Source organism: Epinephelus fuscoguttatus, linkage group LG14 (assembly GCF_011397635.1).
Source record: "Epinephelus fuscoguttatus linkage group LG14, E.fuscoguttatus.final_Chr_v1".
Classification (NCBI taxonomy): domain Eukaryota; kingdom Metazoa; phylum Chordata; class Actinopteri; order Perciformes; family Serranidae; genus Epinephelus; species Epinephelus fuscoguttatus.
In genome coordinates this window covers 610,390-629,554 of record NC_064765.1, presented here as the reverse complement: position 1 = coordinate 629,554, position 19,165 = coordinate 610,390, and the positions used below count along the sequence as shown (strand labels likewise).

The 19,165-nt window shown below is 45.3% G+C and overlaps 1 protein-coding gene across 7 annotated transcripts in view; it reads left to right on the top strand.

Annotated features, from left to right (window-relative positions):
* fgfr3 (fibroblast growth factor receptor 3) overlaps positions 1-19,165 on the top strand; it is a 97,168-nt gene that overhangs the window by 35,436 nt on the left and 42,567 nt on the right. For 5 of the 7 annotated variants that reach the window (XM_049596102.1, XM_049596101.1, XM_049596099.1 and 2 more), the window contains exons 3-4: positions 2,424-2,687; positions 7,377-7,442. In XM_049596102.1, the coding sequence (XP_049452059.1) occupies positions 2,424-2,687; positions 7,377-7,442 (330 nt within the window). The remainder of the gene's footprint in view (positions 1-2,423; positions 2,688-7,376; positions 7,443-19,165) is intronic. The other 2 variants (XM_049596105.1, XM_049596106.1) reach the window with 1 other exon arrangement.

Here is a 19,165-nt window from a genome sequence, read left to right as displayed (position 1 = left end):
GGCGATTCACCGGGCTCTGCTCGTTGGGGCCAGATCCCCGTCCAGAGCAAATTCGAATTTCCTAGGGGCGGGGCATCTGGATTTCCAGGTTACCAAATTTGCACAATAACATGAAAACTGTCTTGATCGAGGCAGCGGTCGACCAGTGTGTCCTCATCTCAACTCAAAAAACTCCACTTGGTCAGTTCCTTTAACGTCTACGCGTGGATGTGTCTGTTGTTGACCTTCCAGGATGCTGCATCAGTTTACACCTGTTACATGCACCGTGTCTTTTCAAAATAAAGTTCTGATTTCACAGTAAATGTACAGTTTCTGCTCGTTAGATGCACACAGTCTATTTTTAAATAAAATTACATCATCGGTTTATCAACTAGTTTTAAAGTTTATTTCCTTGTGCAACAAACACGTGGTTAGGTTTAGAAAAAGCATCATGGTTTGGCTCAACATTCATACAGGAAGTGAACAGCAGGCTCCTGGGTGAAAGTCCAGTCTTTGTTCAACGCATCCACCTCCCACCCGCCTTTTCCCAGCACTGTCATTACTGGCAGCGTTTCAAACTGACGTCACCTGTCTGCGTATCATATCGCTGCGGCAGGAGGTTTTTGGTGCTGGTGTTTGACGCTGAAATGACAAAGTTGTGGTATTTGACGAGTTGGAAATGAGAGCCGGCCAAGAGTCCAGCAGCTCCTGTGCTCAGAGATGTGAAGTCACCATTTTTCTAACGGAGTCTTGCAAAGAAGAGAGGGCGATATAACAGCTTCAGTCCTCGTCTGAAAAACTGTTGGATGGTAAAGGAGTAAAAATATTTCACATATCGCTCACACTTGGTGGCTGACATCCATTTTGTTACTGACCCTCTCCACTGCAGCACATCCTCAGCCCCAGTGTCTGACTCCAGTCTGCTTCTCCAAACTGGGGGACTGACGTCTGCTGGAGGAAACACACTGACTGTGGGTCAGAACCTCACAGCCACAGATCTGAACTGTCCCTTTAACACCTGCATGAAATGTCATCATACAGATGTGTTTCTGTGGCAGCGTTACCTGCTGGATATCACGTCTGGGTCGGTCCGCAGCAGCAGTCCGTCTCACAGTGAAAGAGCACATCTATAATTCAGAGCACCTATTATGTATTCCCCGTGAAGATTGTCTGGTCTGGGCCACTCCTGATTCCAACCTTGCGTCTGGACTCCAGTTGGAGGCTGTCTGTTAGAGCGCTGCGTTCACGTCCGCCGCCTGTCAGCGAGCCTCAGGAAGGCCGCTGCCCTTTCGGCGGGTCAACAGTGGGCGTGTTTGCCATCATAAATCACGCTCTTAACGCACCTCGTTCAGTCTTTCCCATGGACGGATGGGTGGGTGTGCGTTTGTGTTGTGTACTTTGTTGCCTCAGCAGCTCGTTTGTGGGTTTGAGTGCTTCTAAGTGTGTTTGTGTACAACATGGCGCTCGTTTGAACGGTTGCCAGAGCGACCAGAGTGTGCATGAGCTTAGCTTTCTGTCTGTCCCTGATGGAGATGATGTATAATTGAGGTCTGGATGAGGAGACACCTCTGATGGAGGGACATGAGGGGACACAAGGGGGCCCAGTGTTTATTTATCCAGACGTGTCCTCCATGTCTCCTCCGTCCTCAGTGGCGGCCGGCATCTTTAGCAGAGCCAGTAAACATGTTGATTTTTCCCTGGCTCAGACCGAGCTGGCACACGGAGCTCCTGGAGTCAATGAGCTGGTGTTTGACAGGAGGAGGAGGAGGAGGAGGAGGAGGAGGAGGAGGAGGGAGGTTCATTCCCACACAGCCCAGATCTGTCTCCTTCCTCACGCTGGAATAAAAAGTTGCACTTTCCTGACTTCCAGAGGCAGATTAGCTGATAGTTCGCCAGCAGGTCGACGGTTAATTCTGCATCACTGGCTCTTTGTTTCCGGGGGGGATCTTAATGACTCTGTGGAGAAGGAGGTGTTTGTACAAAATCTTAAAGCCTTAATTATTAGGATTTTGCAGTGCGTAGCTATGATGAGGAAACTGATGCAGGGTCTGTGTCACATGACCTGCCTCATCTTACCTTCTTGTGACATTATGTCCTGATGTTCGCAGGCTGCTGGTGGCAGTTTCATGTTGATGAGCTGCTGTTTAATGAAAATTAATCTCGACGCCTCAAATGTCCAAACAACATTAAGAAATCAATTTAAAGTTCCATAAATCTAAAAGCTATCTGACCATGCAGACAGGAAGAAGCTTATCTTACATGTGAGGAACAGCGCCAGAGAACACTTTGCATTGTTACCTGATAAACAAAGACCACACACAGTCATCTGTACATTTAAAGTATGATTGATGGATAACTGAAATATGTTGAAACAAAACGTGTCTCCTAACCGCCTGTGTCCTCTGTGTGTGTGTGTGTGTGTGTGTGTGTGTGTGTGTGTGCAGACTCTGTGTCCAGCGAGACAGCCTTCCTGGAGGACTATGTCCTGGGCATGGGGGACACCCTGGAAATGTCATGTGACCTGGAGGACCACTCGGAGCCTGTCGTCTGGTTCAAAGACGGCGCCGGGCTGGTGCCTAGCAACCGCACGCGGCTGGGCCAGAGGATGTTGTGCATCATCAACGTGTCGTACGAGGACTCGGGCGTCTACTCGTGTCGGCTCGCCCACAGCAACACGCTGCTCGGCAACTACACCATCAGGGTGACAGGTGAGTTTAAAGCTGTAGTCAGTGTTATGTAACGTAGTGAAGTAAAACCTCCAGGAAAGCACTGATGTGAGAAGTGAATCTAAGAACACTTTATGAGTGAAATTACTGAATATTTTTGTGGTTTAACAGCAGTTTGTTTGTGAGTTATTGATCAGAGAAGTTTGAATCTGTGAATATCTTTTTAATTTTACCAAACTGCAGAGAGCTGCGTTCACAAACGGCGACTCCTGTAGGCTGGTTTTTAAAAGTGCCGACTGGTGATATGAAACTATATTAGAACACTGATCGGCGGGGAAAGGAGACCAAAGATGACTTTACTGGCTTTATTTAGCATTTATAGATCTGGTACACACTTTGCATCGGCCCAGGTAAAAGCCTTTGGCAGGTTTGGCAGCATCTTTGCCAGTTACAATGCAGAGACTTCACATCAGTGTCATGCCACATGTGCTGTTACAAATGACAGGATTCAGAGGACATGTCACAGCTTTGCTGCGAGCTGGAGGCAGGATGAAGGCGGCCGACCGTAATTCTTAATGCAGGAAAAACCCTGGAGAATTATAAATATACTGATGAGTACCGAGTAGTCGAACCAAGAAGTAAACACGTCCATGTTTCCATGCAGTGTGGATAAAATATGTCAGGCACATTTCCCTTTAAATAAGCGTTAACACCAAAGACGTGCTGATTCTTTAAGACACCTGAGTCACCTCACAGAGCTCCAATAGAAACAGGCACTTTGGCTGCACCATGTGGAGCTCTCGCAGAAAACCGACCTGCCTCGGTGTCTGACGGACAGCTGAGAATCAAAGTGTCTCCTATCAAGAGACTCAGAGCAGCAGCTCCAGCACTGATGTCTGGACATGACAGCTCCTCATAGAGAAACACTCAGAACTTCGCTCGGGAGGAAAGTTCTATTATTTTCTCCTCCCGCTCCGTTTCAACTCCCGCGTTAGCTGCCTGCCAAGCTGCACACACACACACACACACACACACACACACACACACACACACACACACACACACATGTCCAGCATGACACTGGTGCAGACTTTCACTGAGCCAAGTCTCACACAGATTCTCCTCCTGATGCACAGTCAAAGGTGAAATTCATTATCATACAAGAGGCTGAGTAACGTCTTAAACAAGTGTGTGATGCAGACACAGCTCTAATAGGAGTGTGTGTGTGTGTGTGGGGGGGGGCAGGAAGGACCAAGCAGTAGCTTAAAAGTCTGGCGGCTTTTTCCCGTAAAACTCACGGACACCAGCTGAGCCTGTTATTGACAACTAATTAGAAAGCAATTAGCTCCAAACATTTCATCATTGAAAACAGATGGGGTGGCAAGAAATGAGAGAGTTCGCTGCCTCTCAGCTCACCCCCCACCTCCTCACACACACACACACACACACACACACACAGAGATGCATGTGTTTGGCTGTGAGCCTGGGAGAAAATGGCCTTTTCCTGCACTGATCAGAGGTGGACAGCTTCTCCTCCTGGATCCACACATCACCTCCTGACTGCAGCACCACACATGCACACACACACACACACACTCCTCACATCATGCATTTAACAGGAAGAAGTCGCCCGTCTGTCCAGCTCATGTTTGGCTTCAAAATCTGATTTTTATTTTTAATTTAAATGAGTATGAAGAGATAACTGCGTCTGCTCTGAGCTCAGGAAGAAAACCACACAGGAAGTAAATTCATGGCGGCGTGTTGTCGGACATTTTGTTTGATTTAAACACTCAGTTCATGTTTAAATTACACATGCAGTCATATTTCTTACAGTGTGTGGCGGCGGCAGTATCCGGTTCTTTTGCCTCCACTTTAAACACAGCGCCTCAGCTCTGTCTAACACACACACACACACACACACACAGACTATTGTGTTTTTGCTCAAATATTTGAGCAAGGTGTCAGATATGTAGAGGCCGTATCAGATTTAGCACCTGGACGACTTCCAGCCAGCGCAGAGAGCGGCCGGCTCGTACTGTACAAACACACACGGAACACATGTTGGAATCAGGAGGCTGTAATGTGAGAGGATGGAGGAAGTTATCGGCAGCACACGATGGATGAAGATGATGACGTGTTGTCAAGAAGGTTGTAGATGCAGCGTGAAGAGCTCACAGGAAATCATCTGTAGACAAAAATAGTGGCGTATGTGGTCTCTACCTGGAGGAGATAAATTAATAGTACAATTGTTTCCAACCAAAGTAAATCACAAACTGTGTGTGTGCTCAGTAAAATGTTTTTGCAGAGGGAGTCTTTGATATAACATCTTTATTTCCCCGTCTGTCTGACTGTGAGGTACAGCGGTCTAACCATAGCGTACACTGAAACTCACTTTGGCTTTGGTGGGCAGTTTTTAGGAGGAACCAGTTGAGGCAGCGTTAGCTCAGCGCCGTTTGATTTTATGTACGTGACTCGAGGGTTTTCTACTCAGATATTGTAAATATATAAACAGTGGTTTGGTCTATATATGTATGTCAAAACTGAAAACAGAGTTCCTGAACATTGTTGGAGTTTTACAAAAGCTCTGTTTCCAGTGAACAGTGATGCGGAAAAAGCTAGATGTTGAAAAACACCCCCCTGTAGCTTACGTGTGGACGAAACCTTTGGTGTCTGTTGATAAAATGTCCAAAAATAAAGTTGATAAAACATTCAAAAAATATTATTAAAACGTCCACAAAATGTGAATTAAATGTCCGTACTTCCTCACCTGGAGTTGTATCCTGATTGGCGAATGCACTGTTTCAAATTGAGTCTTGTTTTCACCATGTTCGTCCATCCTTCTTGTTTTACTTCACAAAAATGTTTTTGTTCTTGTAAAGTCGAACAGCAGGTTCTATACAGAGCCCACCATGTTCCAGGGTTCCCACGGTCATGGAAAACCTGGAAAATTCATGAAATTCCACAGCCTCCTTTTCCAGGCCTGGAAAAATCATGGAGTTAGAAAAAAATCTCTTTAAATTTGTTGTGTGTAATGAAATTAATTGTTCTAGTAATCGTCTGCGTAATGAGACATAACAGCAAATGTGTTTTCTGTAGCTGCTGATGTAACGTAGCTGTGATACGCGCCATGAGTGACATTGAAAAACAATGTGACTGTGATTTCACGTGTCGGGTCATGAATCCCAAAGTTTCCATGTCTTTGCCCCACAACAACTTTTAACTGTGTTTTGGAGATGGAGCGATTGACATGGGCAGCTGAGGCTGTCACTCAGAGCGCCAACGAGCACTTTGGTTTCATTTTAACGTCATTTAATAACCAATGGCCCACATCGGTGCTTTGAGTAACGTGTACTTTGCAGTTTTTTCATGTTATACGTTGTGAGTGTGTTATATGATGAGACATTTTCTCAGCAGTCTTTGAAAAGTCGTGTGATGGGATCCTGATATTAGCTGAAAGTTGTTTCAGCAGCTGAATTTACTGAGCCTGAAGGTTCATTATTGACCCAGGAAAAATATCTTGGCACAAGGTCTGAACGTTTGTGGATCCTTCAGTGACATTTTGACCTCCTGATACATCGAGTAAATACTGTTTGTTGTTACTGTCGAGGGGAGAAGTTGTAATGTTTGCTGATTCAGGTTCAGCTTTTCTCTGATCTCTCTGCGTTCTGTAATCACTCCCTCACAGTGTTCTGCTGTGAGCTTCATTTGGACACACACAATAGTTTTATTTTAGTTTTACAGTGACAGAGCTGGTAGCGTGAGTCAGACAGCAGCAGAGCCGAGGACGGAGGTGTCAGATCATAGAAACTAAACCCTCCCCTCCAGGACTTCCAGGAGCAGTTTGAGCTCACGACGGTTGTCGGGGGAACAGCTGGCTCTCATTACGCAGACCTGCGGAGCTGAACCAGAAAACTTGGAGGTCAGATTGAAAATAATTACAGCACAGCCGTGAAAATGTGCGACACAGCGAAGCTAAAGCGCCCAGTCTGCACAATAATTAGACGTCATCCGACACGCTAACTGTTAGCAAGAGTTAGCATCTGTGAGTTGTTTTTGCATGTGTGTGTGTGTGTGTGTGTGTGTGTGTGTGTATGCACGTGAACACACAGCAGCACTAATGACTCTAACGTGTTTGGAAATGTTTGGGTTGTCGAGAACTGAACGCTCATTCATGACTTTCTCAATGAGCAGGTTTAATATGTGTTCATGCATGTGTGTGTGTGTGTGTGTGTGTGTGTGTGTGTGTGTTTGTCCAGTCGTTTGTTGGTGAACACACACCATTTAATCTCCACCGGGCGTTTAACGTGCGCAGAATTCCTGCTGCATTTGTTCCTCTTGTCGTGCACAGGATCAGTGGTGGAGCTTTACCAGATGGACTCGCTGTGTTATCTGATGGTTAACGGAGTTCAGCGAGTCAAAGAATGAAGACGACGTCCAGATGGATTAGATCAGACGCACAATATCAGAGTGCAGGTTTAGTTTTAATGTTCGGGGACACGAATGTAACGAGGGGTTTGGGCTCCTCCCTCCAGAAATGTTTCCTGCATCAATTTATGGCGGCAGTGTTCAAAATAAAAGTCCTTTGCTACTTTAACGTTTTTGTTGAAGGGGACAAATAGACGTGTCAAATACTGACGGGGACGTGTCCGCTGTCCTCCCAGAAATCATTGGCACCTGTGAGATTTGTTGTTAATCTGACCATTAATTTCACTGTTTGTGTTTTCCTTTAAGATTCTCTGTCGTCTGGTGATGATGAAGATTATGATGAAGATCCAGAAGATGCAGGTAATGGAAATGGTGAATTCTTCATTATTATTTTTAACTACCTTTTTTTTTTTTTTAATTTAAACAATGTCATGTAAGAAAAGATAGTTGACCAGCAGCAACATGAGCGCATGGTAAAAACAACCTGAGCTGCCGCTGACAGTTATTTTTCATCATCAGTTATTTTCCAGATGAATTGTTTAAATGTTTGTGAGAGAAAAGTTAAAACTGACAGTCAGTGTAAAAGATGACGTCCTCAAAGATATTCAAAGATGTTAAATGTACTGTTGTTAAAAAGACAGAAAATATTCATATTTAAGAAGCTTTTCTTAAAAGATTCAAACAAACTAATCAAAAATCAAATGAATTGTTGATTATTTTAACAGTCGACAACTGATCAGTTATTTGATCAAGCTCTGAATACACACTTGTATAAAACTCTTGGAGCAGAAACAATGAACACAAGTAGAAACAGGAGGAAACTAAAATCAGTTTTCATATTCAACAATGATCTTTAGCTGCAGGTGTCAAAGTGAACTCTGAATGTGGGCTTTTATTTTCACCTATTGATACAGTTTTGCAGTTTTTTTGTCGCCTGAACGTCTTCATGAAATGTGAAACAAAAAAAACACAATCACTTTCCATTTTTTAACGAGAGAACAAAACAGCCTCCAGTTTCATTTGTCACCTAGCAACAGTGCTCTTAACTCACAGCGTTAATGTGTTGAGGAATTCTCATGTGAAAAATACAACCTGAGCTCCATTAAGGTGCCACGAGCTGCGTCGTTAAGCTTAACGAGCAGCACCTGCTGCAGCCTGCTGCGTGAAGCCAGAGACGAGCTGCTGGCTGCTGGGAGAGGTCACACAGAGGTCACACAGGACAAGACAGAGATTCATTTATAAAAGATACAGATTTATTTACATGGTTTAGAGTTACTTTTTCTGCAAAGGTATGAATTTTGGAGGAATAAGGAAGAGTTCATGTGTGACACCCACATTTTCTTATCTGACTGCAGTTCCTTCAGCGTCACTGTTCACAGACTACAACTAGATTCCTTCTGAGATGATTTCCCATCCTGCTCCCAGTGGAAAATATGACCCAAAGTCCCTTAAGAAATATGACATTTAACTTTTTTTTTTTTTTTTTTACAAAAACACAAATCAGTGTAGAAACACCAGTTAAAAGGCGTCACATGTCGACAGTGTTCTTGTTAATTCAGCAGCCATATAAACCATAAAGATAAACTGCATTTAATAAAAACATCTGGACTCTGTCACCTCGGCTCTCTGTCAGCCTCTGTTAGAGATATTTCAGAGGGAATGAGACGAGAACTGTTCCACAAATTAAGATGTGTTCACTCCTCCAGTTCGTCCTCGTCCTCCACACAACAACTGAACAGAGACACGTTCTCGCTCCTCCCACAGTCCCCTCTGTGTTTCCTGTCCACCTGGTTCGCTGCTTCCTGTCTGGTGATTTTTATTTGCTTTATTGGAGACTACAATTATTTCTGAATAGACTCAAGTACAAACAGCATATTTAATATATTTCTGACAAAGAAAAGACACCCAGCAGGAATAAAGTCAAATACAAGTGTCTTAAACAAAACATGCACCTGACTGTGATTTAACTGGAATAAATAACTTCAACACAGATGAAGAGTTTCGATAGTAGGTGGCAAAACCTGATACTCACCTGCACATGATTATTTATTTGTGATCATTTCTTTTTTATTTAGTTTCTTTGCAGAGTATTAATAATTAATCATATCTACACAGACACATCATCAATATACGTCTGTGTGTTTTACAGGTTTTACAGTTATTGAAACTCCAGAGAGAAAAAATGACTGTATTGTCTAATGCTTCCCTCCCCTGCCCGGCTGGCTCAGGATGAATGAATGAATGACTGAACGAACGAACGAATGAATGACTTTATTTCGAGCAAAACAAAAATTAAAACAAAACATCAACAGACATGTTCAAAAACAGCAGGAAGACGTGTACACTGATATGATCCTCCCTCCTTCTCACTCTTCATTTCTCATTTAAAAAATGAAATTGTCACCAACTGTCCCAAACTTATTATTAACTATTAATACAGATCAATAAACAACAGTCTGAGATATTAAATATACAAAACTCATCTCAACTGAGCTCAGATCAATCAATCAACCAATCCATCAGCATCGCCGCTCTGCGTCTGCAAACCTCCTGAATATACTGTGTCTGTGCATCTTGAAGTGCTCTGTAGCTGTGCAGGAGGAGACGCACGACATGTGACGACTAAGACGCATCATATAAAGAGTGACAAGAGAAGGGAAACAAAAAACATACAGGGATAAGATGAGGAGATCAATAACTACCAAAAAAGGACCATCTTACTCAGATAACAACATGTGTACATGTGGTATCCAGCACATGTTTACTCACATGCACATGGTCCATGTACAGACCACAGCCCCTCTGACTCCTGATAAAGTCTCCATATCTTCATGTGCTCGATAACTCGATGGATTCTGTGTCCCAAACTGTGAATCATCAGCAGAGCTTATTGATCAGGTGAAGAGAGCAAAGTGTTTCTTGTGTTGTCAACAGTTAATCTGCAGTTTGGAGTTTGACGTGTTGCCGTGATGAAGGATGGTGTCTGTCAGAGCCAAGCGTTTATTGGCACTTATGTGACTGTGGCTGGATTTATGCAGCTGATTAGATTTATCTGAGTTTTATGTCTGTAATTGGAATTATATGGCTCTCATAACCGCTCACTGTCTGGCTGTGCTCGCATTAAAGCGTCTCCCCGGTGCACCAAACTAAACGCCACTATCACACAGATCAAACGCCGGCCCCGCTCTGCGCTCCACCGTGATGTGAGCTGTTTTGGCATCGGGAGACGTGCCGAGTTCAGGTGCAGGTGAACAAAGAACGATGAGGGATGGCTTTACACGCCCTGCTCTGTCAGCTAGCATGACTCCAGAGAGACAGAAAGTGTCTCCACCCCTCGGCGCGCTCTCCACCAGCCAGACGCAGCACTGAGCTGCCTTTGTTGTAGCGTACGCAGGGAGGTGAGGCGCAGACAGTCAGAGGCAGACGAGGAGAGGAAGTGAAATGATGGAAATACAGTGGGAGAGGAGGAGGTGAAGTGAGGAGACAATAGAGCCGACGCACAGTCTGAGACACTGAGGTGGATTTAAGTTGTGTTAAAGTCTCCACTGAATCTGTAAGTGTTTGTAACTCTGACGGCCGACGACAGGATGAGATTATTGTAGCCAGCAACATGCCAGCAGAGTCAAACAGTCCATCACATGTTGAACTGAGGCCCAGTCCACCTTCACTGCTCCACAGAATTGGTGCCAGAGGCGAAATGTGGAACTGTTGTGGTGACGGAGCGACAGGCGGACGCCTGACCAAAATCAAAGCCTCTTTGTAAACGTGGCTACAAAGCTTCGAACCAAATCAAGTGTCGTCACACTCGAGTCAAAGTAAAACACTGCGACGGTGACGCCGGCTCACGCTGCGCTCGCTGAAACAACGCCACATGGTCGTCATTAATGTTTCACCCAATCTGATGTCGTCCAACTACAATCAGAACATTGTGACTAAAATGTGACGACTGAACGTTTTAACCTTCATGAAGGACAGATGTGTTCATCCTCCCATAGACTGAGAGATCTGATCGGTCTGATAAGTTTAGTGCAGCTACACTGTGTCACATGGATCTGATGAACTCAGGTACGACATCAGGTTAGTTGTATACAGACTGTACGATGACAGCGCCAACTGACTCACAGGCTACGACGTACGGCCACTGACAATAGAACAAAACGTCATCAGCGTACAGCATCCATCTACACCGCTGTAGCTGTCAGAGGAAAATGAAAACATGAATCAAGCCCTCGCTACAGTGGTGTGTATCTCTCAAAAAAGTCTGAAGTAGAGGAGGAGGAGATGTGGGTGTGGTCGTGTCTGAGGAAACAACGCAGTCTCACTCCAAAGTTGTTGAATGCTGCATTTCTATTGGTTGGTTAGTAGACGTAGGTGGTGACAGCATCACACTGATTGAACCTCTCTGACTGTGTGACGTAGGACCACCAAAGATATCGCCACATTTCTTTACCGCTGGTCGTCTTTAGTCTGTGACAAAATCACACAGTGTATACTGACGCATTCGTTTTAGCCAGGTGTACCTAATAAACTGACCCCCTGATAGAACAGACTTCTCCTCTCATTTCCTGCCAAAATAAAAGCACAAATGCTCAAAAATACATTTTAAAAAAGCACTTTTAATGAAAGCATGCTGCCGAAATTTGTACTTTATTTAAAGCATAAAAAGGTTTCTGTTGAGCCGCTGTTTCCCTGTCTCGCTGTGATTTCTTTAAGCGGAGGATTTCCTCACTGACAGGAAGGAAATCAGTGTTTTAATGAGGCAGTTGTTGCTGATGGCAGCGTGCGGAGGGAGCTGTGAGAGAGACGCAGTGTCAGAAACAGGTAACAACTGTTAGTAAAACTGCTGCTTGGAAAAATAAGAGTTCCACAGCAGCTAATGGCTCCTAATTGATCCTAATCCTCTCAGTTTATGACTCCGACAGTCGCACAGCCTGTGTTTGTTCTTAAAGTGGCAGCAAAGCTCTCAGACATGTAATGAGCACAGGAATGTGTGTTAATATTCTTTGTCTTGGTTCACTTTCAGCATTTAATCCCTGCGTTTTGCTCACTGAGAATTCAAAATGTAATCTAGCTTTATATTCGTAGTGCCGTCTTCTTGAAGGCGTTCAGCTCTTATCCAGAGAGATTAGAGGAACGCTGCAGAAAGCTTCCTGTTGATGTCTTTGTACTCAGAGTTGCTGCGGATAAGCTTAACACCTGCACAGTAAAACCTGAATGTGTGTGAATGCACAGCTTCGCCTGGCGGTGAAAGCCTCAAGTGTTTTCTAAATGGGCCAAAGTGGCAGCAGCGGCAGCGGCTTACTGCAGACATCCTGAATGCCGGTAAATAGCCTCAGACTGCCAGACTTAATCTCTGGATGTAAGTCCACCTCATGACATACGAGGCTCCGATTTCCTGGCCAAAAGGAGAGGGATTAGCCCAGAAACGTTAAACCCCTATCGCTGCTTAATGTCCGCTAAGCCACCGCTAATTAGCCGGCTGCAGCAGGAAGGAGCCATGTGACGAGCCGCGCAGCCAGACGGAGAGTCCCAGTTGGTGAGCGGAAGAACATCCGCGTCCACACGCAGAGAGGGCCGTAATGGAGACGTGGAGATGGTGAAAGAGGCGGGCTGTTAATGAGGGAGAGGGGCAGAGAACGTTCGCTGACTGACAGCGAGACAGAGCAAATTGCAGAGTGAGAGGAGAGACGGCTCTTTGAGGGTTTGAGTCGCTGTGAGGCGGCGCTGGAGCTGCCAGCTGAAACGATGCTGCTGGCCACAGCTGACTGTTCTCAGACGGACAGACAGAGAGACACACAGACAAGCTGCTGCAGTCATGAGCTCATTCTCCACCACAACTCGCTCAGCTGTCTCCCACGGCCTTCTGGGAAAAGGCGGAGAAGATAGACGCCTGCCCAGCAGCCTCAGTCATTCCTGCGCACAAATGATCAATGATCAAGCAGTTTGTGAGATCGACACTGGATCTGTGTTTTGGTTCGAGGAGAGAGACGGCGGCCATGTCTGTTGTCTCTGTGTCGTCCCTGTTTACAGATGAATGTTACATGTTAAACTATGTCAAATAAATTGTGAAAATATTTGGTTTAAAAAGCCAGAATAGATCCTCAGTCACTTTCAGTCATTATTAAGTGAGACCAAGCTTCCAGACCTAAAGCGATCAGCTGTGTCACAGTCATCAGCCTCTGCAGGATGTTGACATCACAACAAAACAAATTCAGCCATTCCCCATGAATTCTGCATGATCTCAAATTTTTGTCCAATTACCGCAACTTTTTCAGCAAATCGTAGCAGCGATCTGCAAAACTAGAGCTGCCTCTTAAAATCGGAGGTTTGATTCAGACAGCTTCAAGTCAAGGAGTTGTTTTTTTTCGCTGCTCACTGTGCTGTGCACTATTCCTCTGAGGACGTGTTGGTCCCCAGACATTTTTGCAGAGTGAGCGCTCTTGACTTTGACGCCGCTCTTTGGCACAGACAGCTGCAGACACAGAGGAGGTGACAGTCTGCACCATGAAGCTCTGAGATAACATTATCTTCTCTCTGCTGCTGAGACGCTCACAGATACTTTAATACGACTCAGACTCTGGGTTTATTTGATGTCTGGAGTCGGCAAAAATGTTGCACCTCCACTGTTGTGAACGCCGCTGTCACACTGAACATCCCTGAAGGCTGACTTTAAACTTTATATGAAGAATCAAATCATCAAATATTTGTGTTTGACAGCAAATCTGATTGGACTGACATCATTCTAAGGCGGGTCCAGCTCTACGCAGATCCTCACTGAACTCACGCAGACATGTGCGACACGTTTAGCAACATTGATCAGATCTGCTCAATTAATGGGAATGTTAATGTGGCGAAAAACACAAACCAGAAACAGTGTGATTTTATTCTCATTGCAACAAGTTGACTTTATATACTCTCACATCCAGACGCAGGTGTGTTGCAAAGTATCACCTAAGTCTTGAAAAGAGCGCTGCTCTTCCTCAGCTTCACAACCTGTTGGTTATACTAATGTTTCGTCCTGCTGGAGAGTTTTACACCATTTTTACATCACTGATCTTAAATAGTGCTCCGCCCATTGCATGTGCACAGGTGTGGGACAGTAACTCAGCTGTGGGGGTGTTTTTCAGTAACTGACAACAACGTGTGAACCATCTGTCACATTATACATCTGCATGAAAGAGAAAGAAAACAAGAGTAAGAAACAGAGAAACATCAGGCTCTCTACACAGTTCAGTTTATTTACAACATTAGTTATAAAATAATTATTGACTGGCTTCAATGAAATCAGGTATTTTAGGTCAGAGTGAGTGTGGCTGAGTGGACTGAGTCCATGTGGACCTGAGAGAGGAGCAAGTAACCATGTAGAGATGGAGCGGCCCTGCGCCCTCACACGACGTATACACGAGTTATTAAAGTGAGTATCTTGTGCGCTGCAGCGTGGAAAGCGGCGTACACACTCAGAGCCTGTGTGAAGTGAAAGGGCAGTGTGTGTGTCAGGGGAGGAATGTTAACAGAGCCTAATCTGTGCTGTGCTGTGCTCCTGAGCTATGCAGCCTCCTTGTTTACCCTGGCAGGAGAGCAGAGAGCCGGACGCCGGGCCACGCTACGCTGCTCCGCGCCCGCCATTCCTCCGGCTCTGTTTGCCTTGAGTCCCTGCAGGCCCTCCGGGGCAGCGTGCCTTCAAAGAGCCCCAGTGTAATCTGTAATGAAATCTGCCTGTGTGCTCGCAGGCGTCAGCGAGGGCAAATTATACAATTACACAATTAGACACCCCCCTCCTCTCCCCCCCCCTCCTTTTCCCCAGATCGGTGTCTGAGCGCTGAAGGGCCTGAAGGGCCTTGTGCCGCCGCCATCAGCACCGCACTGTGTCCTGCTCCAGCTAATTGCTGCTGCAGTGGAGTTGGGCTGATAGAGAGTCGCGCAGTCACGCTCCTCCGACCCGCGACACAGAGCCAGGAGTCAGGAGCAGGCTGCAGGGGTGTGTGTGTGTGTGTGTGTGTGTGTGTGTGTGTGTGTGTGTTTTTTCATGTGTGTGAAACACTTGTAACTGCAACGCTTTGTGCAAACACAACTAAAATATAATCAGAGTGTTTTGTTAACAGAAGAGACTGTGAGGGCCTCCAGCAGGATCGCTGCACGGCTGCACACTCTCTGACGCTGTTTCTTCTAATAACAGAAAGTATTTAAAAGTTTAATCAGCATCTGAATCTGCAGCAACAAACACACGCTGCTTTGAGTGAGTGCAGTAATTCATGAGAACATACAGGAAACCTAAATAAAAAGTCAGGAAAGGAACAATCCACCAGAAAGTATTTGCTTCTTTTTGTTCTTCAAGTTTCCTCCAAAGGTTTGTAACTTTCTAACAGACAAAGTGACTGCAAACGTCTCCTCCTCCTCCTCATCAGCAGTGATTGAACCCTCGGAACACTCGTGGCGTCTTGTTGAACTTTGAAAAGAGAATCAAACAGTTTGTATTTGCTGTCAAATCATTTTGTGTAATCCCATAATACGTTCAAACAGGAAGAATATCAGAGAGTTCAGATGCTACAGACTTTGGGCCCAATAGCCACACGTCCTCTACAGATACCCACTTGCTCTTGATTGTGCACGTTCATGTTTAGGCTCGTGGTGTCCTAAAACAGAACTGAGGCAGTGGAAGTGGTTTCCAACACTTAAAACCTGCCCTAGATTCCAAGCAAGCACCGACCCACCAGATGAAATTTCCCAGAACACCTTACGAAGTCAGCAACTTCGGCAAGTTTTGGAAAACAATTGTAATGTAGCCTATACAAACAACAGATGGTTGGACTCATCAGCAACTTCAGTTGAACACAGCGTTAAAAAATTTAAACAAATCGACTTACCCGAACAAAATCGATCAGAACTAGAAGACGTTGTAGGCGCCTCCTGTTTTCAGCATTTCAGAAGAGTAAACATAGCACACGCCACAACACAAGCGCTGGAGCTGCCATTTTCAAACCTGACTGACTACTGGTATCTTGAGTCTCTACTACGCGTGACGTATGCCTGCACATTGGCCACGCCGATTTGCATGAAGTAGGGTTTCATTTCTTAGGGAAAGATCTCGACCCTAATATTTCTCACTTCTCTCATCAAGTGTTATCTCACAAACAAGGTCACTTAATACCAAGTAGAAGATTTAAGGGGTAGAAGTGGGATCGGACCCACGAACTGATCACAGTACTGGCAGCTGTACCACCAATTTGCGCCTCACGAATGACGTTCTTAACGTACAGTTACAGAGGTTCAGGAAGAGAAACATGGTGAGGACGAACCTTAAAATGACTTAAAGTTCACACAGATCTGAACACGTGACTCCAAGAGAAGGTTTCTGTGGCACCCCAACCTGCCTCCTTACAAGCACTCAGGACTGCTTCCATGTTTACTGCCGTCAGCTCATTGGTCACGTGATCACAGCCATAATAAATGGGTTATGTGTGAATTTGGTCTTTTCATAGGAAAACATTAGTGAGCACAGCCTGCTGTGGGACTGAATATTGAAGCCTGCTTACAGAAGACTTCTCTCCAGTTAACATATCCAGTGTGTGTGTGTGTGTGTGTGTGTGTGTGTGTGTGTGTGTGTGTGTGTGTGTGTGTGTGTGTGTGTGTGTGTGTGTGTGTGTGAAGGTGTAAACCAAACAAACAGGAGTACAGTGCAGTATTTTTAGGCGTGTGCAGAGTTTCCCCTCCTGGGTTAACCTCTGCAGCAGCTGACAGGTGGACGTGACTCTGGAACTGCTGAGCTCACACATGTTGTCATGTTAAACCACTTTCCACTCTGCTGATTGCATATCCATGCAGGGCAGGGTTATCTCCAGACCCCGTCCCTGTGGGGGGCTGAGGGGTATCTGCTCCTCTGGTGCCCCCCCCCTCCTCCCCTCTGCTGAGGAAATTCCAGCCAGCCAATTAAACAGGGGATGGGATTCCTGTGTGTGTGTGTGTGTGTGTGTGTGTGTGTGTGTGTGTGTGTGTGTGTGGCTCCACAGTGAAACAGAAACACGCTTCAGTCCCAACATGACTGGCTGCTGTCTCCACACTGACACAGGCTGCGTTCTCTTCTGTTGCTGAGGGACGGCCTCCGTCAGTGAGCAGCTCAGGGACTGTGCAGTGCTAATGAGAGGTGGAGCAACGGGGAGGTGCTTCATAGTAGTTCATACTTCGTTTTTACTGGTTCTAGATTCACAGTGATCCGCTGTACAGGAATGCATCTGCACATGCCAGATACTGCACATCACTGTGCTCTGAGATTCACCCTCACTCATCACTGTACGCTTTCTGCCAGGGCTGGTCGGCCATCTTTGACCTCTCGTAGGCTCAGTCACTGGTATTTGTTCATGTGTAAAACCATCCTGGGTGAACTCCCCTCATACATCGTACTGTGATGGAACAGAGCTCTGACTGTAGCTACAGGCTGAGATCTCCAGACTTGTTGTCTGTTCCTGATGAACCAGCTGAGGTGAGACAAGGTTTTGTTGAGTTGTTGTTTGGCTGTGACTTTTTCATACGCTGCTGTCTCAGCCAGGTCTCTGCTGAAAAGAGATGATTGACCTTAACGGGACTCACCGGGTTAAAGAAGGTTGTTTCCTCATCACAGCCAGAGACTGTAGAAACAGAAATTATTGTCAGATTGTCACATTTCTGAGGTTTCTTTAAGAAACATGCTGCTTGTTTTGGTGATAACTCTGAGCAGCTGAGTGAGGTCACTTCCTCTGCTGCACAGGAAGTGATGGTGACTGAGTAAGAAGAAGAAGAGGAGTGGTGCAGTTAGTCTGAGCGCCATGAGCTTTGAACAGACAAAAAACTGGCACATGTGACAGAAAATGAATTTGCCAGAAAACACAAAGATGCTGTTTCAGCTCCGCCCACTCAGTTTGATTGACAGGTGATCTTGTGCAGAAACACAGCAGTTAGCACTTAGCAGCTAAAGGTCAGCGAATATACGCAGCGCAGCGTGTTTGTGGGACAAAACCATGGAGACGTGCTGGATCCACACAGGCGTCTATTTCTGGGTAAAAACATCAGTGTGGCTGAAGCAAGGTGTCCTCACGAGGAGGACAAGGAGGAGGAGGAGGAGGAAGGAGACCACACATCAGGAGAAACAGAAACTGTTTAAAAACCCAGTGTGTGTTTCTGTTTGACCGAGCATGAGTGTGTGAGAGTGTGTGTGTGTGTGTGTGTGTGTGTGTGTGGCTGATGATGATGCCAAGAAAACAATGTGTTGAGACTCCTCAGAGGGTCGTCCCACGCTGCACAGTGTGGTGCTCCAAGTACGCCGCGAGCAAGGAGACGCAGAGACACACGAGTCATGAAATCTAACAGATATTTCCCTTTTAAGGTGGAGGCGGTGTGTGTGTGTGTGTGTGTGTGTGTGTGTGTGTGTGTGTGTGGTTGCACGTGGAGCGAGCTGGGGAGTCTTTAAGTGAAGCAGGGAGCAGCGTTCAGCTGCTCCATTAGGGTCTGTAAACACACACGCACACACACACACACACTCTCTGTTTGTTTGCTTTCTAAGAAGATCCGTCTTTCATCACTGAATCTCCCTCTGATCAGATATATATACATATATATACATATATATATATATATATGTATATATATGTATATATATGTATATATATGCACACATGCACACATGCACACACACATATATATATATATATATGTATATATATGTATATATATGCACACATGCACACACACACACACACACACACACATGATCAGAGCCCGTCACACACAGGTTTTTATCTAAACACACACCAACTGCAATTTTTCCAATTTCCAGTTTTTCAAAGGTCCCGCCCTCCAATTCAGATTCCCATTTTTAACAAGACCAACCTGCTGTTTCTGATTTCTCATTTTTATTTTTATTTTTTTAAGTCCATTCTGTCGTTGTTTTCGTGGCGCCCGGCGGTTTACACTTCACACACCAACACACGTCTTCAAAACTTCCTACAGCCTCTTCACACTGTGTTCTTCTCCCTCTCTGAGTGTTTCCCTTCTGATGGATCATTTTATTTTTGTTTTTCCTTTTGTTTTGTTGTTCTCTGTAAAGTGTCTTTGAGTGTCCAGAA